The sequence below is a fragment of the Nematolebias whitei genome, chromosome 10 (assembly GCF_014905685.2).
Source record: "Nematolebias whitei isolate Nwh7 chromosome 10, NemWhi1, whole genome shotgun sequence".
Classification (NCBI taxonomy): Eukaryota; Metazoa; Chordata; class Actinopteri; order Cyprinodontiformes; family Rivulidae; genus Nematolebias; species Nematolebias whitei.
Window position 1 is genome coordinate 9,070,698 of NC_056507.1, and position 16,980 is coordinate 9,087,677.

The 16,980-nt window shown below is 42.4% G+C and overlaps 2 protein-coding genes across 2 annotated transcripts in view; one reads left to right on the top strand and one right to left on the bottom strand.

Annotated features, from left to right (window-relative positions):
* LOC119415465 (C-Jun-amino-terminal kinase-interacting protein 1) overlaps positions 1–7,341 on the top strand; it is a 13,058-nt gene extending 5,717 nt beyond the window's left edge. Inside the window, exons 3-12 of the mRNA XM_037682607.1 lie at positions 420–1,007; positions 1,277–1,828; positions 2,356–2,616; positions 3,164–3,239; positions 3,319–3,485; positions 3,562–3,665; positions 3,773–3,883; positions 4,912–4,982; positions 5,077–5,175; positions 6,234–7,341. Coding sequence (XP_037538535.1) covers positions 420–1,007; positions 1,277–1,828; positions 2,356–2,616; positions 3,164–3,239; positions 3,319–3,485; positions 3,562–3,665; positions 3,773–3,883; positions 4,912–4,982; positions 5,077–5,175; positions 6,234–6,306 — 2,102 coding nt within the window. The 3' untranslated portion in view covers positions 6,307–7,341. The remainder of the gene's footprint in view (positions 1–419; positions 1,008–1,276; positions 1,829–2,355; positions 2,617–3,163; positions 3,240–3,318; positions 3,486–3,561; positions 3,666–3,772; positions 3,884–4,911; positions 4,983–5,076; positions 5,176–6,233) is intronic.
* A 3,699-nt stretch (positions 7,342–11,040) lies between these two features.
* The window catches only part of c10h11orf49 (chromosome 10 C11orf49 homolog), a 7,541-nt gene continuing 1,601 nt past the window's right edge, over positions 11,041–16,980 (bottom strand). Inside the window, exons 2-8 of the mRNA XM_037683110.1 lie at positions 15,742–15,872; positions 15,329–15,413; positions 14,963–15,048; positions 13,840–14,053; positions 13,601–13,710; positions 13,122–13,185; positions 11,041–11,293 (exon numbers count right to left, since the gene is read on the bottom strand). Of these exons, the coding sequence (XP_037539038.1) occupies positions 11,125–11,293; positions 13,122–13,185; positions 13,601–13,710; positions 13,840–14,053; positions 14,963–15,048; positions 15,329–15,413; positions 15,742–15,872 (859 nt within the window). The 3' untranslated portion in view covers positions 11,041–11,124. The remainder of the gene's footprint in view (positions 11,294–13,121; positions 13,186–13,600; positions 13,711–13,839; positions 14,054–14,962; positions 15,049–15,328; positions 15,414–15,741; positions 15,873–16,980) is intronic.

Here is a 16,980-nt window from a genome sequence, read left to right on the forward strand (position 1 = left end):
TAGGGACACACCTGTCACAGGGAGGGACACACCTGTCACATGTTAGGGACACACCTGTCACAGGTGTTGCAGATATGAACATGTATAAAATTGTGACACATGTTAAAGAAGGGACCTGATATTTAAAAATAGAAACGTTTTCAGTTATCATTTTGTTGAACACCAAACAGAACCTTCAGCAGCTCATGTTCTGGTTCTGCTCAAAAATCTGAAGCCCTGAAATGAAAACCTATTTCTTGAGTCTGAGTGCAGAACCTTTTTAAAGTTCTGGGTTCTGGCTCGGATAAATTCTGTCTGTGTCTCAGCTTCAGGCAGGAAGGAGCTCAAACTCACAGGTTTCGCAGAATAATCTGCTTATTGCTCCAATAATCCCTCTGTGCGCACCCCATTAAATGCCATAATCTGATGTTTGTGTTCAGGAGATCCAGCTCCTCAGGATGTCCAGTCCAAAGCAGAGGACAAAGTCCGGCCCGGTGCTCAGCGCCGACTGGCACCAAAACCGCCCACAGCCGGGTCCAACAGCAGAACTGCTGCTCAGACTGCTGTCTCGGCTCCAGACGCACGGGTTCGAGCCCGAGAACGTCCAGGGTCCGGCACACAGCCCTGCAGCACACCCAGGACTCAACGACGAGCTGCAGGAGGAGGAGGAGGAGGAGGGAGAGGAGGAGGAAGAGGAGCAATGAAGGAGAGAAGCATCGTGGAAACCAGAGGGAGGGACGGAGGGACCGATAGGAGAACTGGACGGCTGTGTGAGGACTCCAGGACAAAGGACAGGGACAGGAATGGACAGAGACAGAGAGAGGTGAACGGCCTTAAGGGACGGGCCCCTGATGGGAGAGGAAGAGGAGGGACGAAGGTGAGCAGCAGAGGAGAAGGAGGAGAAGGTGGAGGAGGAGGTACTGTCCGGTCAAACAACAAGCTGCCCAACCAGAAAGTCTACCTGCCTGCCATGGTGGTTCCACGCACACCTGTAGCACCCAGAACCCAGGAGCAGAACCAGAACCAAGGTCAGGACACAGCTTCATCTGTACTTCCTGATTTACAGTCAGAACATCTGATCACTTGGTTAATTTATCTATTTATGAAAACATCCTGCTTGTTTACAGATTTAGATTTGTTTGTGTTTATGTATTTGCATGTTTTTGGGCTTTCTCAGCTGCCGTACTTCTTGGGACAGAATGTTACCAACCAGGACCTGAAGAACAGTTCCTTTGAGTCAGAATTCTTCAGAAGCTTTAAATCTGTTGCTGAAATAAAGTCCACTTTCTCTTCTCAGGCCAAAACCACGACAGAACCCACGATGACCCTGCTGCCCTGTCCCTGTCCAGCAGCGAGGGGGGGTCCAACAGGATGTCCCTGGGCTCAGACACAGAGGGACCCCCACCAGAACCTCTGCATCCATCTCTGTCCTGCAGAGCCAACCCAGACATAAGAGAAGAAGACGGAGAAGGAGCTCCAACTCCCTGTCTGTTCATCCAGAACTATCCCACCTGCAGCCTGACAGATGAAGACAAACCAGAGATGGACTGTACCAAGTCAGAATTAGGGGGAGAGCCAGGTGAGCCTGTGGTAAACAACATATTGGACCAGACAGAACCAAAGAGCGAGGCTGCTGCTGGGCTGAGTTATGACTCTGTTAAATACACCCTGGTTGTGGACGAGCACGCCCAGCTGGAGCTCGTGAAGCTGAAGAACTGTCTCCATGGACCCACAGAGGACAATGAGCATGAGGACAGCGACACAGAGACTGTCTACCAGTCAGCCAACGAGGAGGAGGACCCCGAGTACGAGCAGGAGAGGAGGAGAAGCGAGGACGCAAGGAAGTTAGGTAACAAGATTTTATTTTAACGAATTAGGACACAAGGTGTGAGATCAAATGAACAAAATTTAGAAATAACAGAGGTGCTCCTCACCTCCGAGGCTGAGACAGAGCAAGATCAGTCCAGCTGCTTGGATCCAGGATCTTACAATCCTGAGCCAAACCTCACGACCAGAGGTGAAGTAGAAATGTAGATGAACCAGTAAATCCAGAGCTTTGCTTTCAGCTCAGCTTTTATTTCACCACGACTGACCGGATTAACACCTTATTACTGCATATAAAGGCTCTAATCCATTGGTATACCTCCTGCTCCAAACTACCATCACTTAGGAACAAGACTCCCCCCAACCCAGAGGAGCTCAAAGACAAGTGACATCTGCATAAAAATATATCTTGTGTTGTCTCTTTTAATTAAAGTGTAGCCAAAAAACTAAAGAACTCAACACTTCACCTTGTGGAACGCCATTACTGTATATAAAACCTGTTTGTATTTTCGGATGTAAGAGTTAACTTAACTTGTATTTTTTTGTTTAAAGAAAGTAGAAAAGAGGAGGAGAAGAGAAGAAAAGAAGAGGAGGTGAAGAGGAGGAAAGAGGAAGATTTAAAAAGGAGGAGAGAGGAGGAGGTGAAGAGGAGGAGGGAAGTAATTGCAGTTTCCAGGGTTTGCAAGCAGTCCAAGGTGACATCAGCCACAACCTCAGAGGAGGAGGAGTCTAATGGAAGAAGAGGCGGAGCTCCAAGGAGCAGAAAGTTCCTCAACCTTTTCTCCAACAGCAGCAGTCAGTACAGCTCCACAGGTGTGTCATTTAATTCAATTCAATTCCAAACATCCATTATCTTTACCCGCTTCTTCCTTTTCGGATCGCGGGGGTCGCTGGTGCCCATGTCCAGCAATCACTGAGCAAGCACAATGGTAACAGTGGAAAGGAAAAACTCCCTTTGAACAGGTAGAGTAAGCAAAGACAGTAGCAGAGTGAAGAACTGTGGTCAGTTTGTCCTCCAGCAGTCTAAGCCTATAGCAGCTTAACTAAGGGATAGCTCAGGAAACCCAAGTCAACCCTAACTATAGGATTTATCACAAAGGAAAGACTTAAGAGGGATTTTAAAAATCAGCCTCATGGACAGAAACTGGAAGGTGGTTCCACAAGAGAAGAGTCTGATAACTGAAAGTTCTGCCTCCCTTTCTGGTTTTGGAAACTCTAGGAACCACAAGTAAATCTGCAGTCGGAGAGAGAAGTGCTCTGTTAGGAAAATATGGAACAATAAGATCTGTAATATAAGAATTTAGAGAACAAACAGTCCAAATTTGTTCTGGGAGGGTAACATTGGCTCTGTGGTGCTCAGGTGCCGGACCCTTTGGTGTGTTCTCCTGTGTTCTGGACGGTGTGGAGCGGCAGCAGAGCCACAGGGCGGTCTACAGGTGAGCAAATGCAGAACTCTGCAGTTATAACATCAACCCATGATGCTGATATCTGCCTTTTATTTGTTTCTGATTGCAGATTTGTACCCCGTCACGCAGATGAGCTGCAGCTGGAGACGGACGACCCGGTTCTGCTGCTGAAGCAGAGTGAGGATCTGTGGTGTCAAGGCTACAACATGAGGACCGGAGCCACCGGGATCTTTCCCGCCTTTTATGCTGTTAAGGTGCCCAAAGACCCGAACCACGGTAAACATCTCCACAGAAACAACTTGACTTCTGCGCCATCAGAGCAGCGACTTCATTCTGTTCTCCTGTCCTGCAGTCCAGAACGACGGCTGGTCCGAGCAGTTCATGGTGCGGTTTCTGGGTTCGGTTCAGGTCCCGATTCATATGGGTGATGACGTACTGTGCGCAGCGATGCAGAAGGTACAGACAATCTGAAACCTTAAGATCAAATGAACATCTTAAAACAAATGTCTCTAAAGTCAAGGAACTGAAACTGAACCCCAGACTGACGGTTGATGTGCTAACAGGTAGCCTGTAACAGGCGGTCAGCTGGTCAGCCGGCGGCGGCCTGTGTTCTGGAGGTCAGCCTGAAGGGCGTGAAGATGAGTGTCCAGGACCAGTGCCACTCTGCTCACCGGGTACGCCCCTGACCAAGACAACCTGAAGTACTACAGCCTGCAAGCAGGAAGCAGAATTATTAACGGAAACAGACAAAAACAAACCGAAGAAACAATAACTTCTGAATAACTTGACTTCAACGTTCTGAACAAGACATTAGACATTAGGAAAGGAAAAATAAATCTAAGCAGTAGCTCAAAATACTAAAGCAGATGCTAACGTTGGCAAAACTGTAGCGAAAATCAGCTAAACAAATGCTAAAACAGAAATTAGCAAAGCAGTGGTCAAAACTGTCATAATTAAAATTAATAAAACAATAGTGAAAATTAGCTAAACCAACTAAATTAGCAAAACACATGCTAAAATTTGGATAAGTGTAGCTAAGAGCCGCAAAAGAGATGCTAAAGCTGAAATAAACAAATTTAAAACTAGCAAAACAGTAGCTTAAATTAGCTAAACTAACTAAAATTACTAAAACAAAGGCTAAAGCTAAAATTGTCAAAATAGGAACTACATTTTGCAAAACAGATTATATAATTAGCATAACTGTAGATAAAAGTAGCAAAAATGTATAAATATGTAGCTAAAAGTATAAAAAAAATGCTAAAACTACAATACATAAATCAGTAGTTGGCAAATTGGCAAAACTAGCCTAAACTAAAAATAAGCAAAATGATAGCTTAAAGCTAAAGTTTTAGAATAGTAGCTAGATGCAGCAAAGTGTTGCTAAAACATAAACATAGCAAAACAAATGGTAAAGCTAAAAGTAACATAACATTAACTAAAAGTCAAAAGTTGTAAAAAAGTAGCTAAAAAAGTCAAATGTACCTAAAAGTGACAGAATGATAGCTAAAAGTACCTGAAAGCTAAAAGCAGTAGTAGAAGACAAAAACAACCAGTAGGTGAAGCAGATTTTTAAGGGAACAACGTTTTGGAAAGACTTGAAAATATTTCTAAGGACAATTTTATTCAAAAGAAATATTGTGAAAAATAAAACATCTATATGTGTAAGGTTAAAATCTGAATCTTGTTTCTGCGTTTCTGTCAGGGAGACCAGTGTTTCCATTTCTTCCAGCTGAAGAACATCTCTTTCTGCGGCATCCATCCCAAACACAACAGGTGAGTCCAACTGCCACACCTGCACAAGGATTTATTATCAGGTGTGTTCCCGCAGCTGGTTTGAATCAGAACATCTCTTGTTTTTGTGCTGCAGATATTTTGGATTCATCACTAAACACCCGGACCAACATCGCTTCGCCTGCCACGTGCTGATGTCCAACGCATCGTTACACCCTCTGGCTGAAGCTGTAAGGTGAGACTAGTGTTGCCACCTTTCAGAAATTAAAATAAGGGACGCCCACCACGGCTCCGCTGGACTACGACCGCAATGGGGCTGACACGTGGGGCGGGGCGCACCCAGCAGTGGTATGGTTTATTTTGTGCCAGTGTTTTTAGTACAGGGGGTGATCAAGAAAGCAAGTAGTCATATTTAAAGCTTGAAATGCTTTATTAATAATGAACACATTCTCTTATAAAGTGCAATTAATTAAATCTTAAATGAAATCCGTCTGTGTGGAGTGTGCAACAATAAACGTTTAAAATATAAACTAAATAAATTGAGAAATTCAATTAACTTTAAGTGCACATTTATCTGCTTATTTAATAAGAAAAAAGCACAAAACGCTACTCTTTCCCTCAACAGTGTTGGGTTAATCAGAAATTGTTGCTTTTTTTTTTTTTTTTTTTTCCAGGTGTACTTCTTTGTTACTTGATGCTCAGACAATGAATAACACAAAGACACAGACTTAAATACAAACACTGACGAGGACTAAACTCTAAACACCTGTCAGGCTCACAGATGTGGGAAAGGGGAAATCATACAAAAGGAAACAGGACAGAGACACAATCACCACAATGATTCGGTTCAGTTTTATGTAAGAGTTTTCTGTAATTATTTGAAATGCCAATACATTTATCTTCATTATATGTGAATAAGGTAAAGTTTTAAAGTGGTTTTTGATACTGTTAATTTTCTCAAAACTGTATTTTTTGGAAGTTGAAATTAAAAATGTTGCCAATTGTGTCTTGAATGAAAAATACCCCGTGTTTAAAAGACTAAAAATTGTATTAACACTATTAAAGAACAGGTCTTAAGTATTTATGTTACACAAATATTTCTATTGCATTAAAGAGACAAACTGAAGAAAATTGTTTAATAAACATGAGGGTTATGAGGGGGGTCCCTGAAACTTTTTCTCCCCTGTAAGGGGTCCCTGAACCCAAAACGTTTGAGAACCCTGCTCTAATTAATACCAGTAATAATGCTCCTGTAAGTAATCTAATTACTTCCTATATATTTTTTTTTCTCAGGAGGGCATTCCAGCAGTATTACAAGGAGCACATTGGATACTCCTGTCCCACGGAGGACATCTTCATCGAATAACCCCTCCCCATGAACTGAAGACTACCTGCATGGAAGCCTGGTCTCACATCCCGACAGGACCACCGATATATCCTCTGCATGGTGGACCTTTCTTCTGATTTTGGCTGCACCCTTTAACCGAGTCACCGTGTGGACGGGTCGGGACCAGAACAGATGTAAACCTGCTCCAACCGCCCAACAATCCTGTGATAATCATGCACTTATTGACATCAATTATTTTAACGTAACCATAAATAGATATTATACACCAAAGTACACAAAGAGCATTAATCGATACTCTTTTAAATTATAATTAAAAACAGCAACAGGTAAACAACAACAGCAAACAGATTAAGATGCCAAACAACTCTAAAGAATCAGATGAATAAGTTTAACTCAATACGTATCAAAAGAAACAGACTATCAGCTCTAAACCAACCTCATAAGAATACAAAACATGTTTTAAAGAGTCCAAAAGAAAAAAAAAAACACTAAAGAAATTAAAAGTTAGGGATCATTTTTGGTGATCATGAACAAACTCTCACAGAAATGCAAACAGACCCAACAAAATCAACTAAAACCTCCAACACCTCCCATTTATTTACATCTTCCAAACACTTCTCTTTAAATGAACAAATAATCAGGTGAAATAAAACTAAAAGATCTGTTTATAATCACTGAAATGTCCTTAACTTCTGCAAGACTGGACTGACTTGAGTTTAAAAACTCCTCAAATATCAGATTTGAACCAAAGTTTAACTAAAGTGCTTCTAATCTGCAGCACGTCCTTCAAAATTCAAAAGTTTTGTGCAAACATGTCATTTCCAGGTATTTTTAGGAAATTATAAATGTTTTCAGAAAATTCCCACAGATTTGGCTGTTAGTCTGCAGCTGTTTGTTGTCTCCCTCCTCAAAATAAAAAAACAACACCAGAAAATAATCAGGATATTAAACAAAATCTGAATATTTTAAATTGGTGTGGATTGAAATCTGCAGCAGAATCTCCTAAAACGAGTCTGTTTGATGAAATCCTGCTTCAGGTTTTCACTCATTAAACCAACAAACGGAACTTTTTATGACGTTTAAAATCCACAAAAAGTCTGACACTCTGCACCAGTCCAGACCTGATCCTGGTTTTTACAGAACCATCTGGACCTGCTCGTTTCTTTGCACAGGTTGATGTTTGCAGAAATTTAAAGATGTATTTTTTAACCTTTTAGATGTGACAATCGGCTGTTTCAAAGGCAAAGGTGCCTCATTTGTTTTTGCTGCTTTTCTCTTTTCTTCCAAATGTTAACAAAGCTTCATGCAGGTTCTCCTGTTTGAAGCTGAGGCTGAAGCTGAAACAACGCTTCACAGGTTCTCCTGCAAAGCTTCATGCAGGTCCTCCTGCCTGAAGCTGAGGCTGAAACGACGCTGTGCAATCTCATGTGTGTTTGTGACCAAACGGACCGAGGGAAGGTTTTCTTTGTGCCGTCGTATGTTTATGTCACTTTAAGGTTTTGATGCTTTTATCTGCTAAAATCAAAGTTTTCTGTTTTTAATCAAACTCATGGGTCCATCTTCATCCTGATGATCAAGATGAGGAAGAAGAGGGTCAATCATGTTTGGTTAAAAATCTGCTGCAGGTTTTTATTGATGATAAAAATAAACAAATAAATGAAAAGATCTCTTAAACTTAAAAAAAAAAAAGCAGCACAAACTACGTTTCAAGACTTAGAAAAACTTGACCTTTTCTAAAAGTTGGCTACAAACAGGAAAACACACCAAAACGATCAGAATCGATCCTCCTGCTGCCCTTGGGTCAAAATGACTCGAGACCTCCAGGGTCAGTTTAACCCAAGGGCAGCAGGAGGGTTCAACACAAAACAACAGAACAAAACTGTGAGACAGCAAAGTGACAAATAAATAAATAAACACAAACAGCTTCCAGAAGTTAGAAAACACATTTTGGGATTTAAAAACAAAGTTAAGTTTCAAGAAGTGATTTTCTGACATGCTGAATGTTGTGCTGCCCCTGGTGGCTTCAGCACTTCCTGCAGCTTCAAGGTTCTCCTCCATTCAACCAGATCTGAGCTGATAAAACCTGAAAAAAAATTAATTTTTCTTTTTAAATGTTTATTTTTAAATGAGACCCAGTGCCTGTATTGATTTGTTTTCTGTTGAAGACGAAAAAGAGTCACAGAACCAGATCCGAAAGAACTGCTGGTTGTGTTCAGATGAGGGTCTCGGTGCACCTGAGGCGGTTGTCATGGAAACAAGACTGGTTTCACCTGATGTGGTTGCCATGGAAACATGTCAGCTTTAAAACTGAGGCCCTAATATATATATATATATATATATATATATATATATTTCCAGATTTCTGGAGTTTACCTGAGGACCTCAACTTCATGACCCACAGCAGGGACTCGACCCCCAACTTTGGGAACCACGGTTCTTATGCACCGTTGGTGATGACCCGGTCAGAATATAAACCAATTAAATTTAATCTCAGTTAATTTGCACCAAATGTCAACAAACATTCATCTGAAGGTGAACATCATTAATTAACCATCAGAATCTGAAACAAACTGAGTCCAGTTCTGATCCGTAACGGAGTGAACAAAAGCAGCCAAAGTCCAGAAAACAACTCGTTTGGCATTAGTCTCTGCATTTAACCCATCCACCACCAGGTGGTGCAGTGGGCAGCTATTGAAAGCGCCCGGGGGCATTTTGGGGATGAGGCGTGCTGCCCAGAGACGCCACGTGATGTGCAGTGACTGGGGATCGAACCTGGGACTTTTGGGTCCCAAGCCGGCTGCCCTGCCTCTACGCCATCTCTGGAAGCATGCAGCTGAGTTTGTTTCCATGGCAACCATCGGATGTGCACCGCTTTAAACTGCTCCCCTGGAAAGTGTCCTTGTTTTTTGTTTTTTTTTTTCCACCTGTGGTTCTACATGTACAGAACTCGTCTCCATGGAAACGTCCTGATAACTCGTGTATGAATGTTTGCTGTCTGTGAGTGGACCGCCGCATGATGTTAGACAAACTGAAGACGAGACGCTCAGAAGTGAAGCTGGAGCTGGTTGTTGTCAATAAATTGGTCTGATCTGCAGCTTTAATCTTGTCTCTGAAGTGTTCACTCTAAAACCCAACACTCTGAGCTGGAAGTCCATCCAAACCCGGGTCAAAACCCACCCAGGACGCCAGTTGTTGGCTAGGTTTGCACCCCTCTTGGTATTCTTCCTGTTTTGTTGCCCTACAAATGGGAATTTAATCAGGTTTTTAATTTAAATAAAGGAATAATTATCCAGAAAGACTTCAGATTAATGATGTTAAACAGTGAAAGAATCCAAAACAAGTTCAGTCAGAACCACCTGTGAATTATCCAAGAGTCAGATGATCTCAGTTTATCTCCAATGGTTCTGACAGAACCAACTCCTGTAAGCAGTACAGGCCAACACACAACAAGAGACATCATGAAGGCCAAGGAATTCTCCACACAGGTCAGAGACAAAGGTGTGAAGAAGAACAGGTCAGGGGTGAGTTATTAAAATATCCCAGACCCTAAATCTGTCATCAGGATGCTAAAGATGAGAAAGAGGGGCGAGACACACCCAGGAGGACAAAGATAATTTATGGAGGTTCTGTCCAGAGGCCCACTAGAAGCTGCTCAGAGCTGGACCTCACGGAGGAGCTGCGGAAAAAGATTCTTGTTTGATTTAAAGATCGTTGGGACACAAGCAGCACCAGCCAACCAGAAGAAGCTGCAGCAGTTTGGACGTGAAGGAGGACAAAGTCCAGGTTGGACGGACCAAGATCAGGGGGCAGATCTGGAGACATAAAGGACCAAGACCACAGAGGTGGACCTGAAGAGACCTGATGCACAAGATCAGGAAGACATACACAAAGAGACCTGATACACCAAGATTGTGGAAATGGACATGAAGAGACCTGAAGAACCAGGATCATTGAGATGGACCCAAAGGGACCTGAAGGACGAGGGTCATGGGGACGGACTTGAGGACACTGGGTACTGGTGAGAACACACTGGCCATTTCAGTTTTGCTCATAAATACTTTTAATATTGAAAAACAAATAAAATGGTCTGATGAACAAAATGTCTTTTATTTCTTTAAACCTTTTTTTTTGTCTAACCTCCTGTTTCAGATGAAGAACCACAGACAAACTCTTTTCAGTTCAATCTTTATTCCTCACAGAGTGAAACCATCAGCTCACATTCATGTTTCCATCTTTAACGGTCTGTCTGACCTTTGACCTCTGCAGCAGCTCAGCGGCTTGTTTTACATTAACCTGATTTAACAAGTTCTCAACCAACAGATGTTTGGGATGATGAGAGCCACAAAAAAAAAAAAAAAAAAAAAAAAAAAAATTAAAAACACAGGAAAAAAGTGAAGAAAAACTAAGTATTAATGTAGAAGAAAAAATTAAATAAAACACCTTTTTTACATATATTCATATAACTTGAGACATCGATCCACACATCATCCGCCTGAATGTCAGATTAATGATTTAATCTGATCTGTCTCTGGGGAGGGAGGTCAGATATATCCAAACATTCACCTCAGTCTGTTAAATTGTTCTGAAGGTTCTACTAAGTCTTTTAATTTGACATGGCTCAATAACTTCCTGTTACTGACTGCAGCCGTCAGGATTTGTTTTACAGAAGTTGTTGGACTGATCAACACTCCTCTGTCCACCGCTCAGAAGAAGACAAATGGTCCAGAAGAGACCAGGTCCATTAAAGTCATATTTTAATAAATAAATAAACAATCTATATTTAGGCATGAAGGAACACCTGAACTGAAGCCCAGGGGCCAGGTCAGAGGTCAGAGGTCAGTTTTCAGAGGAGTCGGTCTCTTCGGTGGAGCCGTCGCTCTCCACCTCCATCCTCCTCCGGTGGTGGATGTTCCTGCGGGGGGACGCCCTCCTCGGCACCTCCTTCAGCCCCCCGACGGCGCTGCCGCTGCTGTTGCTGCTGGGACTCACGGAGATCTGAGCGATTCTAGATTCATTCACACAAAAACATCAAGAAAGTCAGAAAGACAACTCTTCACTGTCCCTCAGCAGCTGCAGCTCGTCTTCAACATGCTCAGCTTGAACAGGTTCTGGTCCAAACTGTGTGAAACCTAAACATTCACTCCTCTGCTGCAGGCATCTTCAGCATCTGTGAATAGTTCAGTCTTTCCTAAAACTTTACGCCGACACAGAATAATAGAACCCACCTAAGAACCCAGAATACAGAACATTAGAGCGCAGGGAGAACCCAGAACCGCTGCACGGGTCACCACATCATTAAAACACTAAAAGTCCAGAAAACTGCTGTAGGTATAAAACATCCTTCTGTCCATCCTTTCTGAACATTTTAAACATGATTGACATATTAAAGATCTATATTTAAACGGTATAGGTGAAGGAGAACGTTCAGAACTGAAGCGTTCCTGAGTTAAAGGTTTCTCACTGAGCTGCGACCGTTAGGACAAACTCAAGTCCAACTCGTCTCCCGTGTGGCCTCATTCTGACATCCCTCCCTGCCTTTGTGTGCTCGACTCGCCTTTTTGATGTAATCTGAAGGATAATGTCAGAAACAAAGAGGGGCAGGTTTTAGTTCTTATTTACCCGTGACACATCTGGGACTATTTAGTTTAATTTTGAGTACAGTAGTCCCTCGCTACTTTGCGGTTGGACTTGCGTGGACTCGCTCTTTCGCGGTTTTTCAAAGTAGGATTGTACACGATGGAAAAAAAAACTGTGCACGACACACGACTGTCAACTTTAATTTTAATCACGTGATTGAGACAGTACAGGATACAGTACTGTACAATAAAAAGTTAAAAAAAAAACTTCAGATGCTGCCATTTTGTAGTTTTCTCTCAATAAGCCTACACTGTATCCCCACTCATAAGGACTACATTTCCCAGAAGCCAACAGTGCCCTGCCCAGAAGTCCCATTGCCTTCTGCTGAAATACATAGAGGGAAAGTTTTCATCTAATCAGAAAAAGTTCGGTCCTTTACAGTGACTTCGGCACCCAGCGGATTCAGAGAGCCGCACGGGACCGGAGCAGAACCGGACTTCCAGACCCATTGGTGAATCAGAGAGCTGGTAGCTGGTCCACAAGGACTTCTGAGCAGGGATGCGTCGCCGTAAGTCCGGCTTCTCTCTGGAGCTCACCGCCACCACCCCGAGCAAGAGAGCTGACCAGAACCAGCAGGGTAGGTCGGCCGCAACAGAACCAAGTCGGAGCGGAACCGAGCCGCTGCTGTTCTGCCAGCCGGTGAGTAAAATTTAGTAGCTACATAAAAGTATTTTGTTAAAATTAGTAGGTTTAAGATTTTAGAACATTGTGGGCTTCGACGCTACAGGGTAGGTCTGCAGAAACTGAACCAAGTTGGACTGGAACCGAGTGGAACCAAGAACTGCTGCTGTTCTGCTGAGCAGGTGAGTAAAATTTAGTAGCTACATAAACAGTACTGTACGTACGCTGTTAAAATTACATACCTTTAAGGGTTTAGAACGTTGCAAGAGTGTGGGAAGGGTTTATAAAGCCTTTATATATATATATATATATATATATATATATATATATATATATATATGTATATACACACTAAAATAAATAGAATGTTGCTACTTTGCGTATTTTCACTTATTGCGGGGGGAGGTTTGGAAGGTAACCCCCACAATAAATGAGGGACCACTCTATTATTTTAAACATGTTTAAGACTGAAGCAGAGCTGCGACCCTCTGTGACTCGAACAAGGAAGTGGACTGGGTCTCAGCCCAGTGAGAAACAGCCTTGTGAAGGATGAAGGTGTGTTTGTGTGTTTTTACAGCTTGTCCAGTTCCTGGTCCATTTCAGGGTCGATGAGAACCTCGGCTCTACTCGGTAATGCTCCTGCAAGAAACAACACAGAAAACCTGAGTTTTATACCTTAACAGGTCACAAACAGGATTTAAATTAAAATGTGTGAATGAACAAAGATCTGCAGGGTTCTGTTCGGTCTCAGTACCAGTAATCTGCTCCCTCCCTTCAACAAAAACATCTGGAACACAAATCATTAACTATATCACGACTTACATTTTACAACAAACATGTCGTTTCTTCATGTTCTTTGAGGAATTGTGAGATGATTAGAACGCGTTTATCACCACCGGCTGCTTGTTTTGTTCAAGTTAAAGTATCTTTATTATCCCACGGGGTGGGAAGCTGAAAGCTGCTGGACCAATCTGAGAGGAGGAACTCCCTGAGGCAGAGGAGGGAGGAGGAAAAGCAACCCTCCTCAGAGTGAAAGCAGCAGAGGTGAACTCACCGATGGTTTGGTTGATGCTCTCGTGTTTACTCAGACTCATGAGGAAACTGTAGTAAGAGACTTTATCGGTCTGCTCCAGGATCTCCTTCATGCACGTCCTGGACGGATGGCTGCACACAGACATGCAGACAGACAGACAAAAGACAGACAGACAAAAGACAGACAGACAGAGCATAAAAACATGTTGGAGTCATCAGTGAAGTCTTAGGTGTCATCAGGCAGCCGTCTGAACAGTTCACCTGTACTTGAACCGGTCACAGAGGGTGTCCACGCCCTGAGACAGCACGCATGACTCCACACCGTCCTGCTGCCGCTCCTCCTTCTCGTTTTCCTCCTCCGCTGCCGCGGACAGGAGCTGCTGCTCCACAGGGGTGGACGTGGGGACAAAGACGGTGTTGGGGCTCTTTCCTGCCAACAGGTCCTGGTAGATCAGCAGAACACCGTCCAGGAACTCTGCAGGAGACAACGTTTTATTTTACTTATCAGTTTGTTCAGAAAACTGAATCATCCAAGTTCAAATTTTACTGAGCAACGTTTTAATCGTTTTAAAGAAACGTGCACAAAGGAAGGCCTCAGAGCTCATTCTGTGAATGCTGAGTCAGCAAATCGTTTTCCTGTTTACAGTTTCTTCAGTAGGTTTTATAATCAAATTACTTCTGCAGACTTTGTGTTATTTTAGCCGTTCATCAATCAAAACGTTCAGCTCGATCCAAAATAAAGTGCTATGACTTTTGGTTTCTGTAACTTTAAGATTTTTCTAAATATATTTTTTATAGGAATGCAATAAAATTTCTTCAGTTCCATTTAAAAAATTGTTTCCCCTGAAACACTTAAAGCTACTATTTTGTACCTTTTAGCTTCTATTTTCCTACTTATAGCTTCAATTCTCCTTGTGTTAACTTTACCAACTCGGTTTCAACTTTTTTCATCAAACTTCTGTCGTCACAACAAGTACCATACATTTACACCTAAAAATTTTATTTTTCTAGTTTAATTCAAACATGAGTCTGGTGAACCTGTCCAGAGTCGGCGTGAGCTGCAAACACACACTCAAATGGTCAAAGGTAGAGTTGTGTACAATTTGTTTAACAGTGGTAGAAGAAAGCATGCATGAGGGACTGACAAGGTGTCCTCTGGTTAAAGACAAGGTCCCGTCATTGGGACACGTGTCCCCCCGCAGAGAGTTGATTGGATGGGCAGGTTTGTCCTTAAGGACAACGTGTAAAAAAAGCATCAAACCAAGAGCAACATCTGAGCCAACTCCAAGGTAACAGGACGTGACAACACCATTGACATCGAAAAAATAAATAAATCCACAATTTGTTCCATGAATGCTCGTCCTTCAGTGAGTCGTGTTGTTACCTTGGTAGTAGAGCTGCAGCTGAAAGGCATAAATGAAGTCCGAGAACGACATCAGGCAGTCAGTGGTGTCGTCCATCAGAACCATCCTGCAGAATGAGAGAATGACAAGAAATTCACTTCATACCAGCAGTTAACTCAGAGAAATGAGTTTTAATTTTGGATTCATCTTAAACTTTCATGTCACGATGAACCCTGGGAGCTTCACCCGTGACATCCTTGTTTCCCACGGCAGTGAACGCCACGCTGCGATGCAGCAGTGCTCAGGAAACTTTCTGATCACAGTTTTTTTCTTTTCTAACTTTTCCTTTAGAAATGTGTGAGAGAAGTGCTTCCAGTTAAAATCAAAGCAGCTCTGATTGTGCTGACCTGGCTGCTCTCTGCACCACCTCCAGTGGGAAGTCCGGACACAGTAACTGCAGCAGAGAGCGGTACTCCAGCACCGACAGGAGGTCTGCAATCGGACAAAAACACACAAACCCTCAGCTGAAACAACACCAGCCTCATGTTCCAACCTGTCTTCATATGGGCCAGTCTCCTCTAAAGCTTCAGACGTCAGTCATTAACGAGCTGGCTGATGACTTCATTACTCATCAATGACTTAATAGTTCAGAATGATAAAAAATGTCTAAGAAATGTCCTTGCAGCTTATAAAAAGTGTGCTTCTGTCAGCTTTCTAAGTGTTCTGTGACAAAGTGCTATTTAAAAGAAGTCAGGATGTTTGCAAACTGAAACTTTAGTATTTTTCTCCTCTTTCTAAGGTTCGTCTTCGCAGCTCTCACCTCCACTCTTGCCGATCTGTCTGAAGCTCCTCCAGAAGACTCTGATGAAGGCCGCTCGGTTGTGCTGAGTGGCTCTGATGTAGTTGAAGTCCCTGAAGAGCACGTGGTTGCTGTTCTTCACACTGCTGAAACTAAAAGCACACACGTTTACTGTACTAACAGCTCGTAAAGAAACAGATTTATGAGAATAATTTAATCCCCGATTTCAGTCTTAAAGGTAGAACCTCCTCTGAAATACCGTGATAGGCAGAAAGTTCTGATCCAGTTAGACTTTTCCACCCACAGATTATTCATCAGATCGGCTCAAATGTTTTGGATCAACAGACTTTCTGAGGACCTCTTTGTTTAATTTCTGCATCCAGAATATATTTATGCTGTTATGTGGTCTGCGTTTTGGCAAACTTTAGTTCATTTAAATATTTTTAATCGAACTGGTGTGGAGGATTTTATTGATGCAACAATAAAACAATCAGCAACAAATTTTACCCAAAAACTATATATTTTTTTTTTGTTTCAACAAATCAAACAAGCGATTTATGTCTTGGTTCACTTTGGTTTTAGTTTATCCATCCATCCACCCACCATCTTTAACCCGCTTCTTCCTTTTTTCGTGTCACGGGGGGTCACTGGTGCCCATGTCCAGCTATCACAGTGCGAGAGGCAGGGGACACCCTGGACAGGTCTCAAGTCCATCACAGGGATAGAGACAAATGAGACCAACTATACGCTCTCTCACACCTAGGGACAATTTAGAGTTACCACTCAGCCCAACATGCATGTTTTTGGTCTGTGGGAGGAAACCAGAGTATCTGGAGAAAACCCACACATGCACGGAGAGAACATGCAAACTCCACCGAGTAAGGCCCCTGGCCGGGATTTGAACTGGCGACCTTCTCGCTAAGAGGCAACCGCTCTACAAACTGATCCACCGTGCCACCCCATTTTAGTTTATTTTATGGATAATAACTAAAAAGTGGCTTATTAATAATAAAAAAAATATTAATAATTTGTATGCTTCTTTTGTGACTGTCTATTGTTGTTGTTATCCACTTTTGTCAACACACTTTGTTAAAGAAATCAGGTCTCTCTTGTAAATGAGTCCCCGAGGCTCAATGAATGAATTACATAACTGGAACAGAACAGATGCTTTTGTAACATGGTTTAATATTTGTACTTTTCCATTTTCAGTTTTGATCCATTTTCAGTTTTGATTCAAATTATGATAAATATTAAAAAGGA